At 47.2% G+C, this 27,853-nt stretch overlaps 1 protein-coding gene across 2 annotated transcripts in view; it reads left to right on the top strand.

The window, feature by feature from the left end:
* The window catches only part of Ptp99A (Protein tyrosine phosphatase 99A), a 294,456-nt gene that overhangs the window by 132,516 nt on the left and 134,087 nt on the right, over window positions 1-27,853 (top strand). For both annotated transcript variants that reach the window (XM_037415618.2, XM_075873290.1), the window contains exon 2: window positions 2,817-3,122. In XM_037415618.2, coding sequence (XP_037271515.2) covers window positions 2,817-3,122 — 306 coding nt within the window. The remainder of the gene's footprint in view (window positions 1-2,816; window positions 3,123-27,853) is intronic.

The following is a 27,853-nucleotide window of genomic DNA, read 5'->3' on the forward strand; positions in this document are numbered from 1 at the left end:
GAGTACTTTCATTTATGTCGCGTGATTTATAACCTGGTGAGATTCTCTCCTCGCCTTTGGGGCAAACATTGAACTTGAAGATAAAACAAGAATGTCGCTCGCGTGCGCTCTTGTCTGTGTGCGTGCGTGTGTGTGTGTGTGTGTGTGTTTGTGTGTGTGCGTGCGTGCGTGTGCTTTCAAACATTCTGAAGTTTTATAAGCGCGCAAGAAAGGAATAGAGGTAGGCGTATCTTGCCTCTCGGATAAGAAACAAATATGGCGTCGGCGGCGCCCTCGCCAGACCCGTTGCCAAAAACTTCCTTCGGAGGGAGGGGGGGCGGGGGGTTACTTGTTGAAGGCCTTCATAAACACCTATTTTCATTATTTATTATCTTTAAGGCACTCCCCTCCATCCAAAATTTGAGAATGGGAGAAGTCCGGACCATAGCCAGGGGGGGGGGGGCAGTGGGGCTAGGGCACCCCCCCCCCCTGGCTATACGAACCTGACTCTAGCACATCCGGGCTCCACCAAGAGAGAAGTACAGAAGCTCAACGCAGTCTTCTGCTTCGAGAGTCAGCTGTTTCATCTGTCAAGTTGCGCATGTCGTGCGCTTTGAACATCGTCTGCCTACGTCCTAACAGTTCGGCCTTCTTTTCTCGTTTTGTGTCTCTTGGTCTTCTTACACAGTTGCTTACTGGTCCCCTTAAATCAGTTTGCCGACAAGGCACTTGCGCTTTCACCGTTGTCGATTTGAGATACCTTCCGCGAAATCACCTGCTGCTGCCCCTATTCGTCTGGAAACCATTCGTTCTTTGTCGTCTGCTATGACGACTGTCCACTTCTGCTTTTCACGTCCGTCTTGGGTGCTGTTCCCGCCGCGAATACCTTATCTCTAGCCTTATCGGACGGGCTCTGTTATTACGGAACGTAAAAGCGACAGCGCCGGGCTTGTTCAGGCTTCATACAGGGACTAAGTAGGTAGGGAGAGAGAATGAGAGAGAGAACGGCGTAGAACATAGGGAGTGGCCGGAACGTCACGAAGTTTGGCGATGACGCTTCTAGACAAAGCGTCGGAGTAGGCGGCGCGGTTGCCTTGTGAAGTTCGGCGACCGCGAAACACAATGACCTTGCCTGTTTTATTATTTCAGTTTCACTCGGCACAGATCTTTCTGTTGGCGTCTCGGCGATTGTTTTGTTTGAACCGAAATCGGTGGTTGCCGGCGGTATTTTGCTGGGCAGGATGTACACGACTCCATGCCGCATTTGTGCGGCACGTTCCGGACACGGATCTGCGATGAGTGCGATAACAGGTGACCGACAAGCTTGCAAGGTTGAGGAGTGTTCCAGAAAGGGCGCGATTTTAGGCCATCTACAACGCTTACGTCTGTATAAATCGTCTTCCTTGGCAATATTTCTTTTCTTGTTTTTATATAGAGATGGAAACATGGCAGCGTTGAGAATACCATTGGCAAGGTGGGAATGGCAGCGTAAGCGTGCCCGTATCCTTAACGTCCTTAGGCCACAGCTTCGCATGCGCTGGACCTAGTGCCTGATATCCACTGCTGCCTGACTCAGCTACTCACGAACCTTGGCTATTGCTGTATTTTGTAACGTATTATCGCGTATCAAATCAGAATCGAGACTCATTTCTGGTTTGGCTGAGAGCAGTATCCATGCCTTGACCACGGGATGTCAGGTCTGATTGTTGCGCGATCATTACAAGTTACTTTCTATTTTTTATGTTTTTGTTTGGCTTCAGACGCAACTGTTCACGACCCAGTGTCATCAGTGTAGTATAGTTTTCTATGGAGTATCGAGTGCCCATCGAGACTCAGATAACGTGGGCTAGGTGGGAGTGTAGTCTGTCTTGGCGACGTCACCATGTCCGATCTGGTAAAAGTGGCTTAGTTTATGCATCGTCTGACTGGTGCTGGCGTGACACTCTTCAGAATCCGCTGCAGGCTTCTTGAAAGCATCTACATGAACCGTTTGGAACGTTAAGCCCCACATATCAATCAATCTACATGAACCAGTACTCTTGCACTACTCACTAACGTGCCGTCTAGACCATAGACCGTTTCAAACGTATACATCGCGATTCTCAGATCGGCTAGCTTACGGGTTCTTACCACATGATGATGCTACTACTGATCTCGTTGCGTTGGTGGTCTTTGTACTATTGTATTGGGCTCACGTGGCACTCCGCTTCATCAGCTGTAAGTTTGCATAAAGCTGTTAAAGAATTTAGGCCATTACTGTGCAACTTGCTATCACGCATCAAATATGAACCGGAACTCCCGGATAGGCTAGCCAAGAGTGGCATCCACGTTTTAACCACATGATGGTGATGATGTTAATCCTGTTGTGTCATTGGACGCTCTATTGCTACTTGGTGCTGACGTGCTGTCCTTCTTCACCTACTTCGAGCCTTCAATAAAGCTTTTAAATAGTTATGGGCATTACTATATAACTTGCTATCGTGCACCAAACCGAATCACAATTTCTGGCTGTGCTCTCAGAAAGTGGCGTCTACGATATTACTGCTTGATGATTATGTTAACACTGGTATGTCATTTGACGCTTCCTTGCTGCCTGGTCCACACGTGGTGCATTTCGTGGCCCGTAAAACCTTCAATAAAGCTCTGTAATAACGACGGCCATCACTCTATAACTTACCATCTATGCATCAAACATGAATCAGAACTGCTATCCGGGAATGACATCCACGTTTCGAAAGACCGCACGATGACGATGTTAAACCCGGTCGAGGGGTGTCGGTTGTCGCTGTACTTGTCGTTACCTGGTCCCTCACGAGACACTCTTGGTTCCTCGACAGGTGATGGCGAGGCGGAGAAGATCTTCGTGCGCGTCGGCGGCAACGTGACGCTCCGCTGCCCGGACCATCCGCAGCAATCGGGTCAGCAGCCTCGCCACTTGACCTGGTGGAAGGAAGACCGTCGGCTGATCGAGGCCACCCGAGAGCGCGTCACCGTGGCGCCCGAGGCCGGAGCCCGGGTAGCCCTGGTGCCCGGCTCCAGTGCGCTCCTCTTCCGCTCGGTCGTGGCCGAGGACAGCGGAGAGTACCAGTGCGTGGTCAACAACCGCCAGGGGAGGAGGAACATCGTCAGGCTCTACGTACAGGGTGAGTCAAGTTGTTGAGTCAAGTAAGGATGAGTCAAGTAAGGATGAGTCAAGTTATAGTCAAGTACAGGGTGGGTCAAGTTAAGTTTGTAAGGTCGTCGCTGACTTCCTCGGAGGTCTTCGAAACGGCCACCCACCAAAATTGTGGTTTTCAGCGAAAGCAGAGGGTCCATTGCGTCCGTAGATGTGCGAAAAAATGGATTGCACAAAAGGAGCATTCCGCGCGGACACGTGCTATGGGAGTGTAAAAGCTCTCATCCCGACTCTACCTCAAGCAAGTGAGGGAGGTCCTTCAGAAGCTCACTTCTCGCCGACCAGACGTCGAGCAGGCCCACGAAGCGGCCGCCAGGTATTCCTAATCAGTCCCTATACGTGGGTTTGGTTTGGTTTGGTTTTTTTGGTACATAGGCAGCTTAGGCCATCATGCACAAAACGCATGGTATGACCTATACGTGGGAAACACCCGCTACGCGCTAAGTGCGTCCTGCAGGACAAAAACAAAGCCTTTTCGTTTCGTTCCGTTGCGAAATGGGCCCTGGATGTCGCTGGCTCCCCGCCACCTTGCCATGGCGTGTGTCACTCGGGAGCTTCATGTAGTGCGTCTTGTAGTTTCAGCAGCTGCAAACTATTTCATTTTCAATGCCGAACTTAAGAAAGCTTTAATAGCTTCATTGCACGTGCAGCTGACCACGAATCCAGTGTCGTTAGCCGGAATACAGATGCTCGCAAAACAAGCGACTTGTTAGGTTACGGCCCGCGAGTGCGCCAAAGTTGGCAGACTCTTCGGGCTCGCTCGCGTGTTTATAAAAATGCTCGGTATGAATTATGTTCTCTATCAAGTGCGCTGAAAGGTTCGAACAAAAATTGGGTATGATGACCCCTTCAGAGAGGCATGAGAGCCCCCACCCAGATGACATAGGCGCGGCATCCGATTGCAACCGTGATTAAATAAATATTCCCTCGAATGTTCTGGTCGCTTGAAGGCGGAGTCGCCAACAGGATGGCTTATGACGTCAGCCAGTAGCGCGCGCTCATTGGTGCGTCTGTCTTCGAGGTGCAAATGCTCGTGTTTTGCGAAGTTTGTACTTGACAACATTTAGTACGCAGACGATACGACATGTGACCGAATGTTCTGTACAAGAATGTTTCCCAAGACTGACCCGAGTACAGCATTGCCGGTCGGTTTGTGGAAACGGTCGATGTATACGATTTGGACAACTTTCATACACTATATATAGGTCACCACACACCACCAGCGGGGAAACAACGCGTTGGTGCAACTGTCGTAAAGTTTCCGTAAAAGCCCAACGTATATACAGAGGGTGAACTAATCACTCCGTTTCAAGTGTCATCAGGTCGACCAATAGGGAAAGAGCGCTCGAGAACGAAAAGCTTCGCGAACTCTGATGCCCTTAATACTTGGCGTGCCGTAGATCGTCATCGAATATGTTTCGACCACACAGTGTGTTCGCGTGTGTACGATAAAAAGCGTGACCGCTGATCCGGTCTTATTAATGGATTGCCGAGGGTCGAGAAACGCGTGACCCGGTTGACTATACGATCGGTTAATCGAAGTCTCGGTGCGCTATTCCCAGCCGTTTTCAATCGACTCGCATACAGTCGCGCTTCGCGTCGTCCCAAGTCACGTGGGTAAAAGACACGCGGTTTATTTACCCTGGCACACGACTCTTGGCTCTTAAAGCAGGCGCACATCTTATCACCGAGTTTGATCTACGAATTGAGCATCCTCTAAAGCAATGTGACATAGTTTCTTCACGACATCAACGTCTCCTTCGTGTTATGTAGATTATCTGTGACTTGTACAGTAGATAATGCATGTTCCCGCGGAAACCAATTAAGGTCACCGAAGGATACTAAATGTCCTCATTATAAATCAATCAATCAGGCAGTCAATCCGTTTCCCGTAAAAACCACAGGCATGGAATTCGTATTCAGAAGTAGGTTTTATGCTACATGCCTGAAAGGAGACCTCTTAGATTGTTCTTTTTCTTTTTTTCTAGCCGCTATACATTATACGATTTGTGAAATTTTTAAACACGGTGTGGTCGTCTTCGACATTCGTCAAATGTTAATTACAGGCCCTTCTGCACCTTTACAATCAAATCTGTCGCATTTTTTTTTGTAATTTCTCTCTCTCTCTTCGCAACATTTCTTTTTAACATCTTTTATTCCCCTCACCCCTTTCCCCAGCACAGGGTAGCCAGTCGGTCTAAGAACTGGCTAACCTACCTTGCTTGCTTGCTTGTTCCTTTCTTTTGTGGCTCTCACCCACTAAGGGGGATTGGCCAAGAAGCCGGTGGTTAATGCAAGTCAATACCTCTAGATTTTCTAAATTAAGGGAATATGATTACTGTGTTTTGACTGTGAAATTAATTAGGCGCAATGTCAAAAGAAAAAAGAAAACCTACCTGTCTTTCCGCTTTTGCTCTCTTCCTCTTCTTCTTCTTAACAATCAATGTTTCTTCGATGCCGCCACAATACCATCTCTACTATTGTAAATAATAACCTGCTCTTGAAGATGGAACCCAAGCGTCCACTTTTTTTTTTTCTGCGGGTGTAACCGACCAGAATTCGGGGTGCATCCGCTTCTTCTAAGTAAACATTCGCGCTGTCGACGACCGACATTTCGATCAGCATCACCCCCCTACCCCTTACGCATTTGCAAAACCCCATACTATAGCTAACCTCCCTGTCCTTCCTCATTCATTCCTCCTCCTCCTCCTCCTCCTCCTCCTCCTCCTCCTCCTCCTCCTCCCATACTATAGACTCCACACTCGTGCAGCACAACCAATATCGTGATTTCCTTCCATGATTTACGTTTTCAGACATCTCGAGAAAAAAAAAACAACGATAATGTCTGCGCACGCATGGGAGCATTGCACTCACGGTTCATTTGCGCAGCTTGGTTTCGTTTTTGCGTGTCATCTATAATTTTCTAGAAACCCAGCTCATTCAGTCGCACACGCCAAATTACACCGCGACATGGGATCCCAGTGTTTATTTCGGGAGGTATATATAGCGGGATCATTACTCGCTAACGATCATTCCTTGCCGAAGCGTGTGTGTGTGTGTGTGTGTGTGTGTGTGTGTGTTTGTGTACAACATACCCGTGTATACTCGTGTAATGGCCGCGCGCAGAACTTTGCTACAGAGTGCACGCCCCAAAATGTATTTAAAGATTGCCCGCGTATTAGCCGCAAATTTTGATAGGGTTAACAGTGCTACTCGTTGCGCGTTGCAAGAATGTCAAGGGTCTTAACGCGATTGCATTATGGATCTCGTTTCGCAGAGATCTCGATGTCGGCGTTGCTGTTTCGTCAGCGAAAATAGTGTGTTCTACGTCAGCGAAAATTCGCGATAGATGCAAATAAAAGTAACGAAAAATCTTGGGCCCAAGTGAGGATGGAACAACGGCTTTCTGCATGCAAAACACGTTCGCTTTGTGTCCTTCAAGGCACTGTCTTTCAAAACTGCGCCCCGCCGCGGTGGTCTAGTGGCTAAGGTACTCGGCTACTGACCCGCAGGTCGCGGGTTCGAATCCCGCAACATTTCCGACGGAGGCGGAAATGTAGGCCCGTGTGCTCAGATTTGGGTGCACGTTAAAGAACCCCAGATGGTCGAAATTTTCGGAGCCCTTTACTACAGCGTCTCTCATAATCATATGGTGGTTTGGGGACGTTAAACCCCACACATCAATCAATCAATCAATCAATCAATCAATCAATCAATCAATCTTTCAAAACGGCGGAGGAAAACTTCAGACCACGGGAACTTCGAACAATTCTGACGCAGCAGAGGAAGAACTCGTCTGGGGCAGGGGTGAATTTTGGGGAGGTGATGAGTGAAGAAGACGGGAACAGTATTCTTGCAACCCTGCGAAATAACGAATGCTGTTTTTGTGCTTCTCCTTGAACAGACGAATACCACAGTTTACACACAATTGGCGCTGAAGACATTTGCGAACAAGAAGTTCTGTCTTTTTGATCTGTGTAACGACATAGCATCCTAGCATCCATGGTTTTCAATCCCAAGTCCCTTAGAAAGACCAGGTGTGTAATCGCGTAAATGTACTACTCCTTTCTCTATACTGCAGTCGTGGAAATATTTTATTCTATTTTCTATGCTTTTCGCTGCCATTAGCCGTCGCTGCGACCAATTGCAGGTGGCTAATCCCAAATCTAGAAAAAGACCAGGGTTGCAATCGAGGAAGTATTGTTTTTTTTTTCTATCCATTTAGCCGCCATTAGCTTGGTCTGCGATTGGTCGAAGCGACGGCTAATGGCGGCCAAAAACCATTCAAAAATTGAATAGAAAATTTTCGCAATATTGAACCCCTGTGGACATTACAGGAGTATATACGGTAGCTCCTTTTTTGTATACGTAAACACACACACTCGTGCTCAAAACGCGATGCTGGCCCTAGCCCAGCTCTCAACTGTAATTCTCAAAGTAAACACGGACGCAAACGCGGCACCAATAATCTGATCGAAATCGCAAATATCAATTTCCTCTAATGCGGTGCTCCGCCGCTCGCTATAGCGTGCGCGATGTCGGTCTCTTTCTCGCGTTTTTGCGCGATTCCCGAAATTTCTCTCGCGTTGTGTTCGGAGTGCGTTCGTGCGGCTATCGACCGGGGCAGGCGATGATCGAAACTACCCATCTTTGATCTATACGTCGATCGAAACGTACGATCGTATTCGAGTGTGCGATATGGCTTGAGGGGAACGTTTGTATTTGTATATATGCATGATTGTTTGGTGCTTGTTTCTGGCATGCCCAATTTATCTACATACCATCTTTTTTTCTTTTCGAGATATATTAGTAATATCACACTATACACCTCTGGAACCCCGCAGTAATGGGCCTTTATTTCAATAACAAAGAAACATTGCCATCTTGAACCAAGTGCGCTCTATAGACTTCATCTCTCTGTTACATACTAGTGTATGTATCTGTATTTCAGGCGCTGTCTAACACTCTCTGCTTTAGTTGCACACACACACACACACACACACACACACATATATATATATATATATATATATATATATATATATATATATATATATATATATATATATATATATATATATATATATATATATATATATATATATATATATATATATATATATATATATATATATATATATATATACCCTCATAAAGTGGACGGGAGGGGGGGATGACCGCTGCTGTAACACGGTTAATAGAGCATCGGGCGCGTTGTTCGAAGGTCATCGGTTGGGTCCCTGCAGGCAACACGTTATCTTTTCGTCTACTTTGCTTTCTCCACATTTAAATTACATTTACTGTATACTAATAACGTCTCCTGTATGTTTCTTGGCATCATCGTCTGTTATTATCATTAATTTTATGTCTTAACAAGAAAAAAAACGAACCCCTAAGTTTCCACTCCTTCCCTCTATACTAGTGTGTACAAACATTTCTGTCAGTCAAGTTTTTTTTTTTCATCATCCTTGAACAACGCCCGTTGTGAGAAAGCTCACGCCTTGGGAATTGCGAGGAAGTTAGCACAACGTTCGGGCGATGGCGATTGCTCTGACGAGCCGATCCGTTATAACTATCACAGAGAGCGTCAGTATACTGTCCAATCATCGGCGAACCGTCTTTAGTAATAGTAATACTATCTGCGGTTTCACGCGCGGAAGCCATGCTGTGACTACGACGCACGCACTATACGTGGAGGGCTCCGTAAATGTTGGCCGTGAACCGGTTGTTCTTGGGCCTTCCCTGGCATCGCACAGTACTGGTCTCCAGCGATTCGCGTTCATCCAAATGTGACCGCCGTGGTGGGGATCGAACCGAGACCTTTAGATCAGCAGCCGAGCACCGAAACCAGTGCGTCAAGCAGACCATCGTGCAAAATTGCTACAATGCACGAAGCTCTTACACATTGTTACATTGAAGCGACGTAGAGTTTTTTTTTTTTTTTTATTACGCAAAAGGGTACGTTAGTGTATCACACGTAAGACAAAACATGCTGTTTCGAATCCGGCCAAATAAAAAAAAAAACAATAAATAAACTAGGCACGCTCTCGCACTCCTTCCATGTTCTCTGCTCACCGATGGTTGGTACTACGCACCGTCGAAAACAGGACCTCCACGAAGATCACCTCTCCAGCTCAGGCCTTGCAAGCTTCGAGCCCCATATCGCACCGACATCTACTTTCCATCCGCCCTTTTTGTATCTTTGCATGCTTCGTTTACAAGTCGTGCTTTCGGAAGCCACTATACGGCCGCATGACGCTACCGACTGGATCTAGCTAGCTGCCCATTGCGTCGGGCGAGAACGATTTCGAGAAGAATAAGAATAGAGAAGAAGCTCGCATCCTCTTGCATCTCTCGCGATTTCCCTTCCCGCATCGCAGCGTCCACGTCTTGTAGCAGCACGGCGGTGTCTTATAGACGCTTCCCTCTTTCTTGGACACGAGTCCGGCCGCCTTCGAGCTTGCTTTCCATAACAGCGATCGTACTTTCGGCAAGACAGCAACTCTCCTTTCTACTTCTCTCTCTTGACTGGGCGAGAGAACAGAAAGTGGCCGACTAGCTTGTAAACCCTGACTTCTCTCTCTCTCTCTTCATAACCTGCCTCCATCACTGCGGTCATCTTCAGCTCATATCCACTACCGTCTTGTTTGCAGCCGGCTCGTACTTTAGCTCCCTCCCCCCCCACTTCTCCCACACTCGCTGCCGTATGTTGTTCCTCCTGGCTTCCTTCGTTGCGGGGTGGTAGCCATTTGACCACCGCCGCCACCGACAACAACCCTAACCCCCTATCTAGACCCCCCCTCCCATCCCTCCTTTGCGACCCCCCCTCGAAAAGAGCCCCCTCACAAGTGGACGAGACGGTCTTCTTCTTGCAGAGGTAGCAAAAGCAGACGACGAGCAGACGGCCTTCTGCTCGCTGGAGGACCGGTAAGATGGGGGGGAGGGGGGGGGAGAGGCCGGCGCATTAGGCTTAGCTACGAGAAGGAGCTCACTTCTTTTCGTACAGAAAGAAAGTCGTGACCAAGCGACTCAACTTGGTAGCCGGCCGCCGAAGAACACCCACACCCCTCGCTGCCTACCTTGTCTGCCCCTCCCGGCTGCTTGCCTACCTGGCGGCTCCCGCCGTGGCTCTTCGCCCCCCCCCCTCCCCCCTAACGTTTATAGAACTTGTTATTCCCGCTCTTCTGCTTGCGTTGTGTCGTTATTTTTTTTTTGTTGCGCTAGATGGCGTTGCTTTCTGGCCCGTTCTGCCGTTTTGTGTACTTTGCTCGTCGCCGCGCCGTGCTTCTTCGCTTATACCTGGCATTCGCGTGCTCATGAACCGCAGATATGAGGGAAGGGGAGGGGGAGAGAGGGGTAGTCGAAGCACGACTGAGGTTTGTTCGTTACGTACCGCCATCCAAAACCACAGCGAGCCTGCTAGGGTTTGTTTTCTCGTAGTCGTTACTCCGGGAGTCCTTATGTTTCAGCTTTCTTACGCTGTTTCTTTCATCTCTACAGAGACTGTATATACAAGTATACGTACATGCAAGCGGCATCTTCTTCTGCCTCTTTCGTACCCCATGCGGCGCAATAAACGGTTGCTCCGCGAAGTAGCAGACGGATGAACGAGCGAGCAGACGAACGGACTGACAACGACTCGTCTCTCCGGGGAGGGGCGCGCGTGTTCGTTTCACTGTGGCTTTTTTTCCGTTCCTCCCATTTGGGGCCGGACGCGCCATATATACCTGGTATTCCTTTTAGAGACGTGTCCCGCTGCGAACTAAGCTCTATTTCTTTTTCGCCTTCGTTTGTTACGTGTTCGTTTATTTCACGGATGGAGGCTCGCACGTGCTGCTTGCTCCTCATGAACGTGCAGATCGTGAACACGGATTTCTTTTGCCTACACTTAGTCCACATCCGTTTTCTCTTTTTTTTTGTTTGTTCTATGTAGCTTCACGGTCGTATGTGTAACTATTTCATCTTCGTCCCACCCAAAACTACAGGACAAGAAATGTGGGTTTTTTTCATAATAATTCTGTCATATGTTCGCAGAATCTTACTTGACGGTTAGAGGTTGCATGCACTTCCATTTTTAGAACTATTGCCTGCTTTCTTTTTTTAATATGATTTGTTTTTTCGTCTGCACACATTTTGCTCGCATTCCTGCCAATGTCGTCTGCTCTTTTTTTTGTTTGTTTCTTCCTCGTTATTTTCGTCTGCGTGCATCTCGTTTTCTTCTAACAAACGATAATCTCGCTTTACGTGGTCCCTACCATACACATAATCGAATAGCACGATTTCGTTTTGCTCTTTCTCTTCTCTTTCTTTCCCATTCTTTTTTTTTTGTCTTCCTGAAGCTCATGCACTGTGGCCTTGCGCAGTAAAAGACACTCACCCTTACATGCGCTTCGTGTAGCTCAAAGCACACACGCTTCCCAGCGGTGAGAAGAATAGGCCTATTAGACCCAGTTCCGCGTTCACCAGCTCACCAAAAGACGAGCTTCTGCGCAACTCGTGATGTAGCGAAAAAATCACGTGACTCCCCCTCTCTCTTATAACCTCCTTTCCGAAGCACTATTTTGACACGTAACCCTCCCCCCTCCAACCTTTCTTATTACATCCATCCCCCCCTTCCCAAGGCCACTATACCAAAACATAGTTCGCGTATCATGCAGCTGAGTCGTTTCTAACGTTATCACGTGATTAGGCTTACGCCCGCATCGCGGTATACGTAGTTCGTCGTGCTACACGCTAAGACCCGGGGGGCGTTTGCTCGAGTTCGTGAGCTCCGTGGCTGGAATCGTGCCCGAACGTCTTAACGAGCGCCTACCCTGCTCACGCTGTGCAAACAAGTCGTTCATGATCCGTATACACATATGCCCAGTTCCGGTTGGCAAAGACAAACACCGTGCGGAAGACAAGTGAAAATGGATCGCCGTTTCGTCTGCGGGGTTATCTTCGCGTTGCGCTCTTTTTTCCCAGTCTGTCCGTGTCGTAAACCGGACATCGCCGTGTTTCTAAGAAAGGGAAAGTAATAAAATTTCGCGCGTAGCCTATTGTGTAGTCCGGCTCTTGCCCTTATAGGAAGATGCGCGGGGTGGTTTGTTTAGGGGGTGGGAACCGTATGTGGGCATTGTTTGAGCGGTCGCTTCGTGGTTCGCCCTTGTTTGCCCCTAAAGTAATAACTTTCTCCCGCCACGCGTGGTACAGTGTGTCGCTCTGTTTCGAGGTTTCTGTTCACTTAGCTCTTTCTTTTGCGAAGGTGCAGTTCGGTAACGTTGGTTCGCGGGCCCGATTCAAGTTATTTATTTTGTGTTTCCGAATGCTTGGGTATAAAAGTTCGATGTTTTGCTCCAAGATATAAGTTCTGAACACAACACGACAATTTTTATTCGGTATTATTTGTTACTGTGAAACAGACATTCATTGTTTGGCGCCACCTCAGTTATAGCAACGTAGTGTCGCTCATTCGTGAAACAAATTTAAATCCTATCTCAATTGGAGAAATCTTCAACAAGGTGCGAAAGTTGTACTGAGGCAATCACACCTTCGCTGTTGATTCTGGGACCTAATTCACGAAGTAGTTCGCTCTTCAACATTAGCTATATGTCGAGAACTTCAAGATCAGTTGACATTTTTCTATTAATAACCATAATGTATGAAGCTTCGCGAAAACGCGGTCCCAGAAAATTAACTAAAATTTAAGATATTTAATAAATCGCAGTGCTTGCGCTGTATTAGTTTATTTGTTCTGCACCAAATCCATGAGCACTTGTTTTACTGTACGCAACATAAATCGGTAATGCATCTACGTTTTTTTTTTTAGATAGTTAGCAATGTTGATGCGATTGGCAGCCAATCTTGTGATTGGTGTGAAGGAATGGCAATTTGTTTAATTTCTTTTGTTTATCAAGAGCAGCCCTGACCCAGTGATCTGTGGCCGCAGTTGCCATAGTGGCTTTGAAGCAAGAACCTCAGGCGCAAAGCCCACGGGAAATGCACAGCTGTGGCTTTCCACAGGAAGGTCATATAGTACTCAATGGCTTACTGGAAGGTCGCCGGTACGATCTTCGGCCACGGATATTTTAGTAGAGGCGGTATGTTAGAGGCCCGCGTGCTGTGAGATTTCAGTGGGGCGTTGAAGAACCCCAGCTGGTCGAAATTTCCGGAGCCATCCACTTACGGCGTGCCTCATAATCACATATGCTGGTTTTCGTGCCTGAAACCTCACAGAATATTAGACATAGTGGTTTATGTAAGCTTAAAAGTGAAATGGTTAGCTACCGAAAAGCGCATGAAAAAGGGAGAGAGAACATAAAGAGAAAGGCAGGGAGGTTAACCAGGGCTGAGCCCTGGTAGGCTACCCTGCTCTGGGGAAAGAGAGAGGGGAAAGGAATGGTATAGAGGAGGAGAAACTTTGAATTTCAAGAAATCTAGCTGTACGATAATCACCGGAGAAAAAAAAAAAATGCGGACGTGACCTATAGCAACGGCGGGTGCGTCCAGCGGAGAGGAAAAGGAGGAGCAATAAACTTTATTATAAGAAACCAGCAGGTTTAGGTGGCCGGGCCTAAGCCTCCCATTGCGGAGAGACGCGGCGCTTTTTGCAGTTGACTGCCGTGTGACAGCGTGCGGGATGGTCGCAAGAAAGATGTCCTGTGTTACTGTATATATAGCTAGGCAAGCAAAAATAAAGAAAAAAAACAAGAATACAGGCTACGCGACTGCTGCTCGCTCGAAACTCGGTGTCTACGCGTTACATCCGATGATTGACGTGCGCCCGTGGTGCATATTTTCCTCGTGGAATGGCACGTCACGTGGTAGCATTCGCATCGACGGCACCTTTCATGCCCTATCGAGGACGACAAAACTAGTGATGTCCGTTCCATCCCAATGATTTTGTATGTGTGTGCATGCGTGCGTCTGTGAATGAGGGACAACATATGACACGTGAAGCGTTGTCCTCTAAGCAGAGTATCCAGGAAATCGTATACAGTCGATGAGAGATAAAATATGCGGCTTTAGAGGAAGCTTCAGTTTTGTTGGGCCTGTCAGTGTCGCGAAGTCGAAAACCTGTTCTCTTTTGTATTTGTTTTTTTTTTCAATTGGTAGTTTGTGGTGTTTCAATTCAAGCCAACCAGAGTGGCCTGGAATCCATCTGGCCCAATAATAATCGACCAATGGCTCAATCTGACATGGCGAAATTCGGAAATAATTTGGAAATGTTGATAATAGCCCATCTGGTTGAACTTCTGTTGGAACCTCAGTTTATATCCTCTGCGTCAACGGCGTTTTTGTCTCGTCCGCGTTCGCTTTTCAAGTTGTTGCTTGAAGCGGTTGCAAAATCGGAGCAACAGTCACGTTCCCCTCCCTCCCGGATACGGCAAGCCGCCTCTCAAGCCATCGAAATCCATCGCAAGCTCGTACACGAACGTGTTGAAGCTGACGCCATAGAGGCGCGTCGCGTAATACGCAAACAAATGCATGGCATTCGATCGACACGCCTCCGATACGATGCGTCGTCTGTTCGATCGTGAAGCAGACGGCGGCGATATTTCGTCCTCTGCTATATCATAACCCGGCCGGACCCATGCAAACATGCCGTACAGACACGCCTTCTATGCGGCGCGTCGTCTGCTCTTAAACCGAGTCGGATGGCAGACGGTGTGCGTTTCCCTCAGTTTCCACGAAGGCGCCATGAAAGGGCTGGCACAAAAAAAAAAAAAAGAGAGAGAGAGAGAGATAGAGGAGCGACGCCTCTACACGTTTCGAACCTCCGTGGTTTTGTGGTTATAAGGACGCCAAACATCGTTTGTTCCATCTCCACCCCCTTTCTCCTAAGGGAGAATGTAGACAGAACAGGCAGTGCCACCGCTTCTGTGGACGGTGCGCCCCCATGTGGCGGTTAGCTTCACCGGGCGACGCCATTGCAGAATCGTTATGTGTATGTACAAGTCGGCTCGTTTTCGGTGGAACCACCTTTTCTCTGTACCTTGCGATCCACGCTGCTAGATCCGTGCAGCGTTCTCGAACCTGTAACGCTGCCCTCGGGAACATTTAGTCCGTCTTAGTTGACGTCTTCTCAAATCAACCTTTGCAGCAAAGAATGCGCATTCTGTTTCCAAGACTCTACATCGGATCGCCAATCTGCTTTTGAATGAACAAGTATTTTTTTTTATACAATAAGCAAAGTATCCCAGTTATTCCAACGCTTCCCACGTTTCTCTTTTTGAAATATGCAAATGTAAACATGCAAATGTAAATTTTCCGAGCCGTATTGTCAAAGCTAGACATATGCGCCAAACAAAAGCCATTGAGCTATACATATAAGCCAAAGAACATAAGTTTGTGCACTGCTAAAGTGTACCCACCTTGGTGGTCTATTTGGTTATATAGACCCGAAGGTCGCAGGATCGAATTCAGGCCGTGGTTGCCGCTTTTCGAAGGAGGCGGATGTCTATATGACAGTGTATACTTAGACTTAAGCACACGTTAAAGAACCCCAGGTGGTTAGTGATTGTAGAACCCTCCACTACGGCGTCTCTCATAATCGTATCGTGGTTTTGGAACGTAAAACCCGATCAATTATTATATATTCACCAAACATTGACATCCGCCTGCAACTTTCTGAATCGAGAGGTCGCCTCGTATACCTTTTTTCAACGCTGCACACATCTTTCGAGGCAGTCACGGGTGCTCGCAGCGCAAACATTCATGCCTCCGTGCATTTGTGCGGCGTTACGTTCGTTTTGTTCTGTGTGCGGCGGGGGTGACGGCACGGTTTCCGTAATACCAGGAACTAGCGGAGAGCTAGCTATGCAAGAAAAAAAAGCGTTAGGGGTCTGCGAAACAATGATGCATTTTGCGAAGATACAGGTTCGGCTAAGAGGGCATGCAAAGCTGGAAGTTGAGACCAAAGCCAGCGCGTGTGTTTAGAGGGGAGGGAGGGGGGGGGGGGTTGATGCGCACGGAGGCGATTCCAGCCGTAATGACCGAGGTTGCGCGATGTGAAACGAGCGGTCATGCTGGGAAACGAAGCGAATGCGAAGAAGAGGGCCGATGGTGATGACGTATTGCGCGGCCATCTCATGATTGGTTCCCGATTCCGCGTTGTGCGCTTCGGGAAGATCGCTGATACTTTTTTGTAGCTTTTTGTTTACTTCTGCCGCGGGGTATCTGGAATTTCCGCTGAACTGCGTGCTTTCTGAGCGTCCAGCGCCAATGTAAATATTTGTGTCACTGTTGAGCCGTTGTGTGGGAAGGATGAGGAAAAAAGAGGCGGGTAGGGGAGGGGAGGTACATGCATGTACAGTTTTTGAGCAGATACGTACGGATAGGCCTGGTTTTTCCTCAGACACGTGTATTGCAAGGAAAGCAGATCACCTCTACTGCGCGTGCGTCGCTCTGGGCTCGGTTATCAACGATTGTTTTACCTTCTGCACGCACCCATTCGTGTTTTTTTTCTTTTATTTTTTAACACTATATGGCTGAAGAGCGTCACAAACCATTATACAGGTATAGTCTAATAAACTTGGTTTACCTAAACGATCATCCTAGACAGCGAAAAACATGTAAAGTTGTTCGTTTGTTTTTAATGCGTCGGCATTACAGAGGCTACACCGAAAAAGATATACGAGTTTATGTGAAGTTTGACTTATTTATCTGCACATTGCCAGTACTTCTATATAACATTGGTTATCAAAGCAATTGGAACTACTGGTTAGGATTAATTCGGGCACACCACATTCACCGCTGCACACCAATACTCTTTTTATGTATATTATTATTATTGTTATTATTATTATTATTATTATTATTATTATTATTATTATTATTATTATTATTATTATTATTATTATTATTATTATTATTATTATTATTATTATTATTATTATTATTATGTGGTCGTGAAAACTTCAAATCAATGTCAGAGCGCCCGTCCTTCATTACTCCGTCTTTTCTGATCAACATGTAACCCTACTCTCACGCTAAATTCATATAACCCCGGAGTTTGACTACCAACATCGCGATAGAGGCCGGAATCAAAGCTGCAACCACGTGACTATCGGGTTAACAGCTATAGTATACCGTAAACAGTGCACCACGACAGTGGCCTTACGTTAAAAATGATCCTTTTGGTACTCTATAGAAGGGAAGCTTACCACTATGTCACCCTTTTCCTTTTTTTTTTTTTTTTTGCTATCCTTAACGGATTTAGCTTTCCGTCTCGAAATGATATATCCGTCAGTTTCGCTACAGGGCTGTCGAAAACCTACCGCATGCGGTCCTAAAAAAACAAAACAAAAAACGCGAGTCGTGCAAAGCGAGTAGCCGTGTTCAAACGCCAATGCGGCATGTCTCTCATTTCCGGACGCACTCGGCACGAATCCGGGTTCCACATTCCGCTTCGACCGTTCGTGCTTTCGTTCTTTTTTTTTTTTACAAGTCCGCGGGCTGTCTCTCAAGCGCGCATGCGCGTATTCTTTGCCGGGTTCTCGGAAGGTCTTGGGACTTTCCCCGCCCTCCCGTAAGAAGTAGGCAATCGTAACTACTCGGCGGGGAAGCCGAAAGGAAACGAGAACACTGCGAACCTATACATTTGGCGAAATACATATCGGGGCCGAAATGACTTCCGGAGAAAGTGAGCGTTTCGTTTCTCAAAGGCGCGGAGTTGATGACTTCATGTAATGTGTACTTGTTACTACAGCTCTATCAACTCTTCTCTTCCATTCCCCCTATCTTCCTCTGTTAGAATAACATGCGTAGTTCTTGTAATTGCAAAAGTGTTATGCCATTTATTTGAACCGCATTACACAAACCCACAAAATGTAATCCACTGAATCTACAATCATATGCGTGCGAACCGAGGGAGGGGGTGGGATTTCACCCCCGAGGCGTAGCCAGAAATTTGCTTCAAAGAGTGGTCGGGGAGGGCAGATTTCGACCATACTTTATGTACGTCCGTGCTTGCGTTTCTATATCCACTGAAATTGAAATTGTGTCGTTTAAATTGAAAACTTTCGGCGGAGTTCGAAGCCACCAAACATCCCACCTCTACCTTTGGTTACGAACATACCCCCCTCTCCCTCTTAGCGGCTCGTCTTGGCTCTGAATTCCGATCGTAAAGACCTCTGCGGGAAACATGGGAGGGGAGAGGGGGTAAGTTGCCACGGGGAAACACAGCGCGCCCCGCAAATAGAAAACCTTTCGCACGTCTATATCTGCAGTACGGACCACTGGGGAATGTGAAAGCAATTCAACCCGCTGCTGTTCCCTTGTTGCACATCTCCAACATACACTCTTGGACAACGTATACGCTCTCGAAAGAAGGGAGGCTTTCGACTCGAAGAATGGTGAATGAATGCGAAGTCGTCGGTACGAATCCATCTCAAGAAAGCAGTGCCAGTTAAAACGCGGACAAAGAAAGAACACACGAGTGCTTTTTTTGGTAGCCAGCTCCAGTCCTCGCGTGCTGGTTCTCAGTCCGCGCTTGAATTAGTGCCGCTCTCTTCAAGATGGGCACGACTTGAGGAGTAACGGCGAGCGGAACATGCTCGCAGAACTTTCATGCTCGCGACTGTACACATCCCGTCGTAGAAACCGCGTAAGTGCGCGCATAGTTCCGAGAAAAGGAATCACGCTTGTTGCAGCGATGAAACCGCAAATGGAAGGAGCCAGATAGAAGCGAAAAGCCGAGTCGTTCCATGCTTTTTTTTTTTCATCCCCTTTCACCTTCGCGTGAAGTGGTTCGCCACGTATCTACACCAGCGTTTTGCGACTGACTCCGGCTAGCATTCAGAAAGAGAAGCGCAAAGGGATTCCGAGAATCCTGATTAATTCCTCAGCGCATGGTGGCGCTCCTATCTTCCGACATGGGCCGTTTGCAATTAGTCCGCCGCCTGCCCGGGTTTAGCGGGTGTTTTTTTTTTTTTTTGGGGGGGGGGGGGGGAGGGGAGGTTGTATCGTTGGCAGACTAGCAGGCAATCGAAGTGGACAAGACAGAGTGGACGCGTCTTTTTTGCGGTTTGTGGGGGTGGGGCCGCGCATATTACTCGCACGCGGGAGCTTTTGAGTTAGTATATAGGCGCGGCTCTTCTCTGACATGCTGTGCGCGCTGAAAGGCGAGTGTACGCATCGTTCGTGAAAGTTTTGCCTTATAGTTTATGGTTTGTGTGGTCAGTTGTACAAAATAGACGTCTGGGTATCGTGCGTGTGTGTGTGCGTGTGCATGTGACTTGGACTCTAACTTAGATCTACCTATCTATCCATCCATCTATTTATCTATTCATTTATTCATTTATGTATTCATTTATTTGTTTGTTTATTTATTTATTTATGTATATGATCGGGTATTTATTCATCTATCTATACTTTCAAAACGCCTGTACTAAGAACTATGTTTAACTGCTCACTGAAACGTGCTAGCGCTTGCTACGCGATCCGCAATAACCACCACTGCCCAGTGGTTATTGTTGGCCAGTGATGCCTTATTCTTCGCTAATATTCACTCGCGTTAGCTTGCTGTTGACTGTTGTCGGCTATAGTGCTGGCTAAGTCGTGGTAAGTGTCGGCTAGTGCAGATAACGTGCAGTTATCGGATAAACGTCGCTGTGTGCAATCTAAATCCACAAACTTTGACATATATCCCTACTGAAACGTTCCGTATGCGATGTCCAATAATTCCGCATGTTTCCGTAAGAACATTACGGAAATATATGGAAAATATATAGGAAACATATGTATTCTTTATGGAAACATACGGAATTATTGGACATCGCACACGGAACGTTTCAGTAGGGATACATCGTCGTGTCATAATAATGAGATATGGCCGGGGCTTTACGTGACACAAACTCGGTCCGATCACGAGAGACGCCTTAGTGCAGAAGGCTCCGGAACGTTGCGACCATTCGGTGTTACTCCGCGTGCACCAACACCACTCTGTACACGGGGCCTCAAACATCTCGTGTCAATCGAAACCACGACAGGGGTCGAACCCACGACATTCGGATGAGCAGCTGAACGCCGTAACCTTTTCATGTCGTCATGGTGCCATGACGTTCTACGAAGGCAGCAGTTCGCGTTTTCAAGACTATTTCAAGACTCTTTACTTGGCCGAACCTGTGCCCTGAAAACGGAACGTCACTCAAGAAGCAATGCACTCTGCATACTGAGAGTGGTGAACAGCATAGAGTTTCCTGAAATTAACGAGAGGAGACTCTGGCGCTGCGATCGTTCAGCGACCATGGGAATGATGGGTAGTACACACATTTGCCCAGTCTTCGTACTTGCGGCTTCGTTTACTGCTGTGTTTCGGTTTTGTTTTGAAAGGAAAATTCAACCCTTTTGAACTTCGTGACCCGATTTGGAAAGGTTAGTCTAAAAGAATAAGATGGTGAAGCGACACTGCTGAACATTTGCTGATATTTGTTTCGTAAGAAAACGGTTCCAAGCCACAAGAACATACACGCGGAGCCAAAAGCAGGCCAGAAGTACGAATATTAGACAAATGTGTGTACTACCCATCATTCCCATGCTCGCTGAAGCGCCGTGCGTTGCAGCTCCCATAGACACTCGCGCCAGAGTTCCCTCTAGTGTATATTAGGAAACTCTATGGCGAACGGAGCGTCGGCCGTCGATGATCATGTCACCGGTGAAACGTATGGTCTTTTATATTGTTGCCATCGAACCCTGCATTGTTATCGCTGGTGCTCGCGTAACCTCTAGAATAGCTAACGTGGTTGCTTGGGCGAGTAGGTACGACATGATTCACTTAAAAAAACAGCGCCAATAACGAGGGACAAGAGAAAGAAGGAGACAGACAGCGGCACTGCTGCGAATGTTCAATAAAACATTCGCGTCCCGCTTGTAACCTTGACGGAAGGAACTCAAACACTCGTGTAGCTGCTAAAAAAATTACGGCGTGTTTTGCGCCGATCATTGCTCGCAGTCTTTGAGGGTGAAACCTGAACACACCACAAGAAAACAGTGAACACGCGTTTCAGTATCATATCACCATTACGAACAACGATTGATTGATTGATTGATTTGTGGGGTTTAACGTCCCAAAACCACCATTTGATTATGAGAGACGCCGTAGTGGAGGGCTCCGGAAATTTCGACCACCTGGGGTTCTTTCCATTACGAACAACGAGAGCTGGTTCTGTTCGAATTTTCTCTCTATTCTCCCGATACTTGCCGATGGATGTGCAGAGTGTGCGAGCAGCGGCAGGCTTGCCGCGACGGTCCTGATTGGTCGCCTATTTTCGGTTTCACCAGCGTCAGCGAGAGAGAGAAAAAGATGTGAGGGGGGCGAAAAAAAATCGATCCTTGTGCGCTGCGGCGTTGTACGCTCCAGTGGCGTCGTCCCACGCACCGGCCAGCCGGCGTGATTTGCGAGAAGCACCTCGATGGAAGTGTGTAAAGGTTTCGTTGCCGAGCGCATCTTCTTCGTACACTGCATCATCCTCTTGAGCAATACTGCCACTTTTCTTTCTCTCTGTCTTTCTTTCTGTGCGCGTCTTGTCATGACGATTGCGGCAACGTTGTCATGGTTTTAAGTGTTGCTGTGTTTGATATGTGGGTTTTAGCGTGGACTCCGGAAATTTCGCCCACCCGGGTGTTTTAACATACACCCAAATTTGAGCACACAGGCCTACAGTATTTTCGCCTCCATCGAAAATGCAGTCGCCGCAGCCGGGATTCGATCCCGCGACCTGCGGGTCGGCAGCCGAGTACCTTAGCAACTATAGACCACCGTGGCGGGGCCAGTGTTGCTATGAGAATGGTGATGACCATGATGATAACATGAGCGTGCTTCCTATATAGGGCCATTGTGCATTTCTCTTCTAGTTTTTTTAATATATCTAGTTGCGATTTGAATGACGTCGGCTCTTCAACGTCGTCAGGTTAGAAGGGGTAACCCAGATGGCGCATTCTATCAAAATTGCTCTTTGGAGCGCAGCTGTAAGAGCGAGCTTGTAAGAGCGAGTTTGTAGCGAGCAGTTGTAAGAGCGTTGAGCAGCGTCAGCGTCTGCGTAAGCAGCAGAACGAATGAGGACAAAAGAGAGCGATCGCTGAGCGCAGCCGAGGATGAATGACAGTGATAGCGAGAGGAGGGGGGAACGGCAATGGCGAGGCGACGATTACCGCGGTGCGGCGCCACCGTAGTGCACGCCGTTGTGTGGTCGCCGATGACGTCATCACCAGGGTATGTGACGAGGGCGTCCACAGATATCGTGTATGGAGGTAAAGCGCTGCGGGAACAGATGCCTGTCTGCGGCCGCTGTTGCGGAACGCGTCTATCTGCCGCGGTTTCCCGGTTAGCGAGGCAGTCGCTCTCCGTGTGCCACAGTTGACGTGAAACCGGCGTACGCGCCAGTCACGCTATTCACGGCGTTCTTTCCGTCACGTAAACCATATACACAATACTGCCATGCATGCTCTTTTCCTTTTGTGTTTCATTTGGCCGGCCCATCACGGGTGAAGAGAGAGAGAGAATAAACTTTATTGGGTGAACATGGTGCCTTGCGCAAATAGTGCCAGAACGTCTTAGACTATTCGAGATTATTTTGTGATCATTTCTTAGGCTTGAGCTCGCAAACGTGAACAGCTGAGTTGATTCTAGAACAAACGTCGTCACTAGTCATAATGCTAGAATGTTTGACGCCGCATGCATAAATGCCGACGTGCGTGGCCTCGGATGATTCATCGATGGTCGACGCTCTGTTCGCCGCTATGAGTGCCAGTGTGCATGGCTGCAATCTGTATTTCCGTTTGCCAGCCACGAGTTTGGACAAGTAAACGGTTGCGTCTTCGACACACAGTCTGCTGCCTTCCTCAGCGTCATGACCACGTGAGAATAGTCTCAGCCAGTTCTTTCTCAATAATTGCGATACCTTTGCAGCTGTTCATTAAGTTCATTAAGGATCACAGACTGGATTACAAGTGATAAGGCAAGCGGGTGAAGGGGACACAGAAAGTTAGGCGGGCAGATGAGATTAGGAAGTTTGCGGGTACAAAGGGGCAGCAGCAAGGAGGTTTCTCCTTGGGCAGCAGCAAGCACAGCCTGAGTTTGGTGGCGCAACATGGGAGCGGCCTTTGTGTCATGCTGTGGACGTAGTCAGGATGATGATGATGATGATGAGGATGATGATGAAATGAAACAGCTGCGCTCAGAATTCACATTAGGCTGTATTGAAATCGTCGGTGATTGTTGCGTTCCTTCTTTTTCTTTTCTTTTGTTTACGCTGGCGAGGACAACACAGTGAATGTGATTGAGGCTTCGAACTTTCGGTCCAGCTTTCTAATCCCAATAACGGCGATTGCGTATGTACGAGGTGGAAAACGAAAAATTAAAGCGCTCTCTTTACTTAGACTAAGGTACACTTTGATGAGCCACGGATGTTGGAACTTACGTGCGGCACCATCTCTCAAACAGGACAGAAACGAGCAGCGATCGATTAAAATGTAAAAAAAAAAATAGATAATCTTAGAAAGAGGAGTGTGAGAGAGGGAGAGCGAATATTCACGGCAAGACGACCGCGGGCGCATTTATTTATTCGCCGAGAACGCAGTGTAAATCGAAGTGCGGTCAAACCATCGGCACGCGTCAATCTGAGCGACGTCGGGAAAGCGTGGAGTGTTTGCATACCACGCACGACTGGTCTTTGGCGGTCTTCGGGGCCAGAGATCGCCATGGGCAGTTCGGTGCAATGCCACGGCGACATATCGGAAGTTTTCGGCGCATTGAATGAATGAAGGGACGCAGGAACAAATTAAGTGATGAATGAAGTCAGGAAAAAAGGAATGAAGTAACCAGTGGAATGAACTTGCGAACAAAAGCATGAGTGAAGAAAAAGAACGAACGAACTGACAAATGAATCGATGAACAAACGATGATATGTGGGGTTTAACGTCCCAACACCACCATATGATTATGAGAGACGCCGTAGTGGAGGGCTCCGGAAACTTAGACCACCTGGGGTTCTTTAACGTGCACCCTAATCTGAGCACACGGGCCTACGACATTTCCGCCTCCATCGGAAATGCAGCCGCCGCAGCCGGGATTTGAGCCCGCGACCTGCGGGTCAGCAGCCGAGTACCATAGCCACTAGACCACCGTGGCGGGGCATATCGGAAGTTTCGGTGCATTGAATGAATGAAGGGACGCAGGAACAAATTAAGTTATGAATGAAGTCAGGAAAGAAGGAATGAAGTAATCAGTGGAATGAACTTGCGAACAAAAGCATGAGTGAAGAAAAAGAACAAACGAACTGACGAATGAATTGATGAACAAACCGAATAATCATTAAGTGAATTCATGAAGGAAAATATGAAGCAAGGAAGAAACGAATTGATGAATGAAGAAAAGAACGAACCGAGGAACGATGTCATGAGTGAATGAACTTTCGAATCATGGAATAAATGAAGGAATGAATGAAGGAAGAGAAGGAACAAGCGAATGAATTGATGAATGAACGATGAAAATATAAAATAGCAAACGAATGAGTGAATGAGTGATTGAAAAGACACTCATTGATTGATTTGTGGGGTTTAACGTCCCAAAACCACCATATGATTATGAGAGACGCCGTAGTGGAGGGCTCCGGAAATTTCGGCCACCTGGGTTTCTTTAACGTGCACCCAAATCTGAGCACACGGGCCTACAACATTTCCGCCTGCATCGGAAATGCAGCCGCCGCAGCCGGGATTCGAGCCCGCAACCTGCGGGTCAGCAGCCGAGTACCATAGCCACTAGACCACCGTGGCGGGGCATATCGGAAGTTTCGGTGCATTGAATAAATGAAGGGACGCAGGAACAAATTAAGTGATGAATGAAGTGAGGAAAGAAGGAATGAAGTAACCAGTGGAATGAACTTGCGAACAAAAGCACGAGTGAAGAAAAAGAACGAACGAACTGACGAATGAGTCGATGAACAAACCGAGTAATCATTAAGTGAACTCATGAAGGAAAATATGAAGCAAGGAAGAAACGAATCGATGAATGAAGAAAAGAACGAAGGAACGATGTCATGAGTGAACGAACTTTCGAATCATGGAATAAATGAAAGAACGAATGTATGAAGTAGAGAAGGAACAAACGAATGAATTGATGAATGAACGATGAAAAATATAAAATAACAAACGAATTAGTGAATGAATGATTGAAAAGGCGCTCATGCCGGTGAGGCTGACGCGCTAGCCTAAGTTATAAGGTATACATAACACTCACCTTAAGCCACATATTTTAAAGAATATGTGTCTGGCTTGAGGCGTAGACAGGAATTTTTTTTTTTTGAGGGGGGGGGGCAGTGGTAGAGGAGGCACTACTCGAGTGTCATTTTGTGCTCTATATACCTTGGTAAATAATTTTTTTAGAGGGGGGAGGTCCAGGGAACTGGGTCTGGGTCGCAAATTTACGAGAAATTATTGCTCTACAGATAATCAAGAGCACACAAAACCAGCCAAGGGGCCTTGTCGGAGATGGGGAAGGGGGTGGGGCAGAAACATGTGTACAGAAATAAACTAAAGCAGACGTGAAGTAATTGTGAGTCTTATAATGAATGTTCTAAGGAAAATAAAGTGTAACTTTAAGGGCTCGTTTTCTTCGTTAGACAGAATATTAATGATAGCTAACAGACAATAATGTCGAATTTTATTAGAACTAACTGTAGTGTAAATGCTTAAAAAGAAAAGTGGGCGAAAAGATTGCATTTACACTACAATTACTTCTAATAACATTGTCTACAGACTATCTCTGGTGTTATTGGTTCGCATTATATGTTCTAAGGAGGAATATAAGAAGTACTGACAGCTAAAGTGCAATAAAAATATAAAAGAGATAGACAGAGGGAGGGACTTCATACGTGCATTCAGCCACACATTATTTTCGATTTAAAGATGAAGGTTTGCAGAGACATGAGAAGCCTTGGTGCATTGGGCCTGTAATTCGGACGCACCGTAATTTTAAAGCTGAATGTTTCGAGCGAGAGTGTTGCACAGATTTCGTGCGCGACCGACGGGAACCCCTGCATTTGCGTGGCCGCCCTGCACCTGGTCGATAAATTCCAGGGATCGCTTCGAGCGCTCGCGCTTCTACGGAACGTCGGTAGAAGTGACCGGTGTTTGCGCCCCGGTTCTTCACTGCCGCGCGGAGCACTTTCTTAAATGGGACAGCCTGCGAGACACCGTTGAAAATGAGAGGGAAAAAAAAAAACACTTGATAAACACCGCTCGCGGCCACGATTCTGCCGACGGCCCCGCCGCGGTGGTCTAATGGCTAAGGTACTCGGCTGCTGACCCGCAGGTCGCGGGTTCGAATCCCGACTGCGGCGGCTGCGTTTCCGATGGAGGCGGAAATGTTGTAGGCCCGTGTGTTCGGATTTGGGTGCACGTTAAAGAACCCCAGGTGGTCGAAATTTCCGGAGCCCTCCACTAGGGCGTCTCTCATAATCATATGGTGGTTTTGGGACGTTAAACCCCACAAATCAATCAAATCAATCAACGATTCTGCCGACGGTAGCCGCTGTGGCGTTCGCATCGGCGACCCGCGCCTGATGTATGTACCGTTTCTCTAAGGCGAAAGAACGGCATATCAAGTGTGGGCGTCGTTCTAACTCGCAAGGGCGATATATTTATGCGTCTTACACGCCGTGTTTTGACGGGCACATTCTCGTACTTTGTTTAAGCGCACGTTCGTACGTTGAGTTGATTCTCCATTGGTGTTGTCGGCGTCGGCTTACAAGACCAGTCAACAACAGGCTCGGACTTTTTTTTTTTTACAATCCCCCCCTACCCCCCAAAGAAGCTCGACAATTCGTAGAATAGATCGCGGTGATAATTTTTTTTAATGCTAAAGCACAGTGCATGCTGCGCGCAGAGCCTCAATTTCGAAAAACGATTCCCGCGCTCTTTTCCTACGTTTGACTAATGCGTAGTGACACAAAGTCGCCGGGCGGCGACTTGGCGTAGCACAGACTTTGTCGATTGGTCTAAACCAGTCATGACAACGGGCTGCTCTTTTCCCTTCCTGTGAAGGGGGGGGGGGGGGTGTATACGAGCTGTCATCTAGGAATAACGTCGAATAGTACCGGTGACAAACAGAATAGAGCAATTTTCTCGCCTTCTTTTTCAAAACAAAATATATATATTTTTTAATTAATTAAAAAAGACACTTTGACCATATCTTTCGATCTAGGGTGTCCCGATGCACGCGCCCGGGTATCTATTTCGATCTAGTTTCGAACGTACCATGGTGTTGTCCGCTGGTTCAATCAATCAATCAATCAATCAATCAATCAATCAATCAATCAGTTTATTATTATCATGTCATAAAAGGATGTCACAGGGAGTAAAATATACAGACGAGGGTCCCAAAATACACGACTGCAACGGGACCCTCGGTGATGTCGCAATCGAGTAGACCATACATGCTGTTATCGCTAATAGAACACTCTGAGAATAACTACAAAAATTTGGCTTAGACTGTAATCTTCTCCATCAGTGCGTTTTTTTATATATTTAGGCAAGAAAAAAAAACACGGAAAGGTACGCTACGTTGGAGTCGCCTATTCAATTGAATAGCCGACTCAATTCAATATTCAATAATCCCGAGTAAAGAATACACACAAAAGCTAGAGTGAAAAAGAATAAGAACATAGAAAAGAACATCGCCTTGCCGCGGTGGTCTTGTGGCTAAGGTACTCGGCTACTGAC

This window comes from Rhipicephalus microplus, chromosome 9 (assembly GCF_043290135.1).
Source record: "Rhipicephalus microplus isolate Deutch F79 chromosome 9, USDA_Rmic, whole genome shotgun sequence".
NCBI lineage: Eukaryota > Metazoa > Arthropoda > Arachnida > Ixodida > Ixodidae > Rhipicephalus > Rhipicephalus microplus.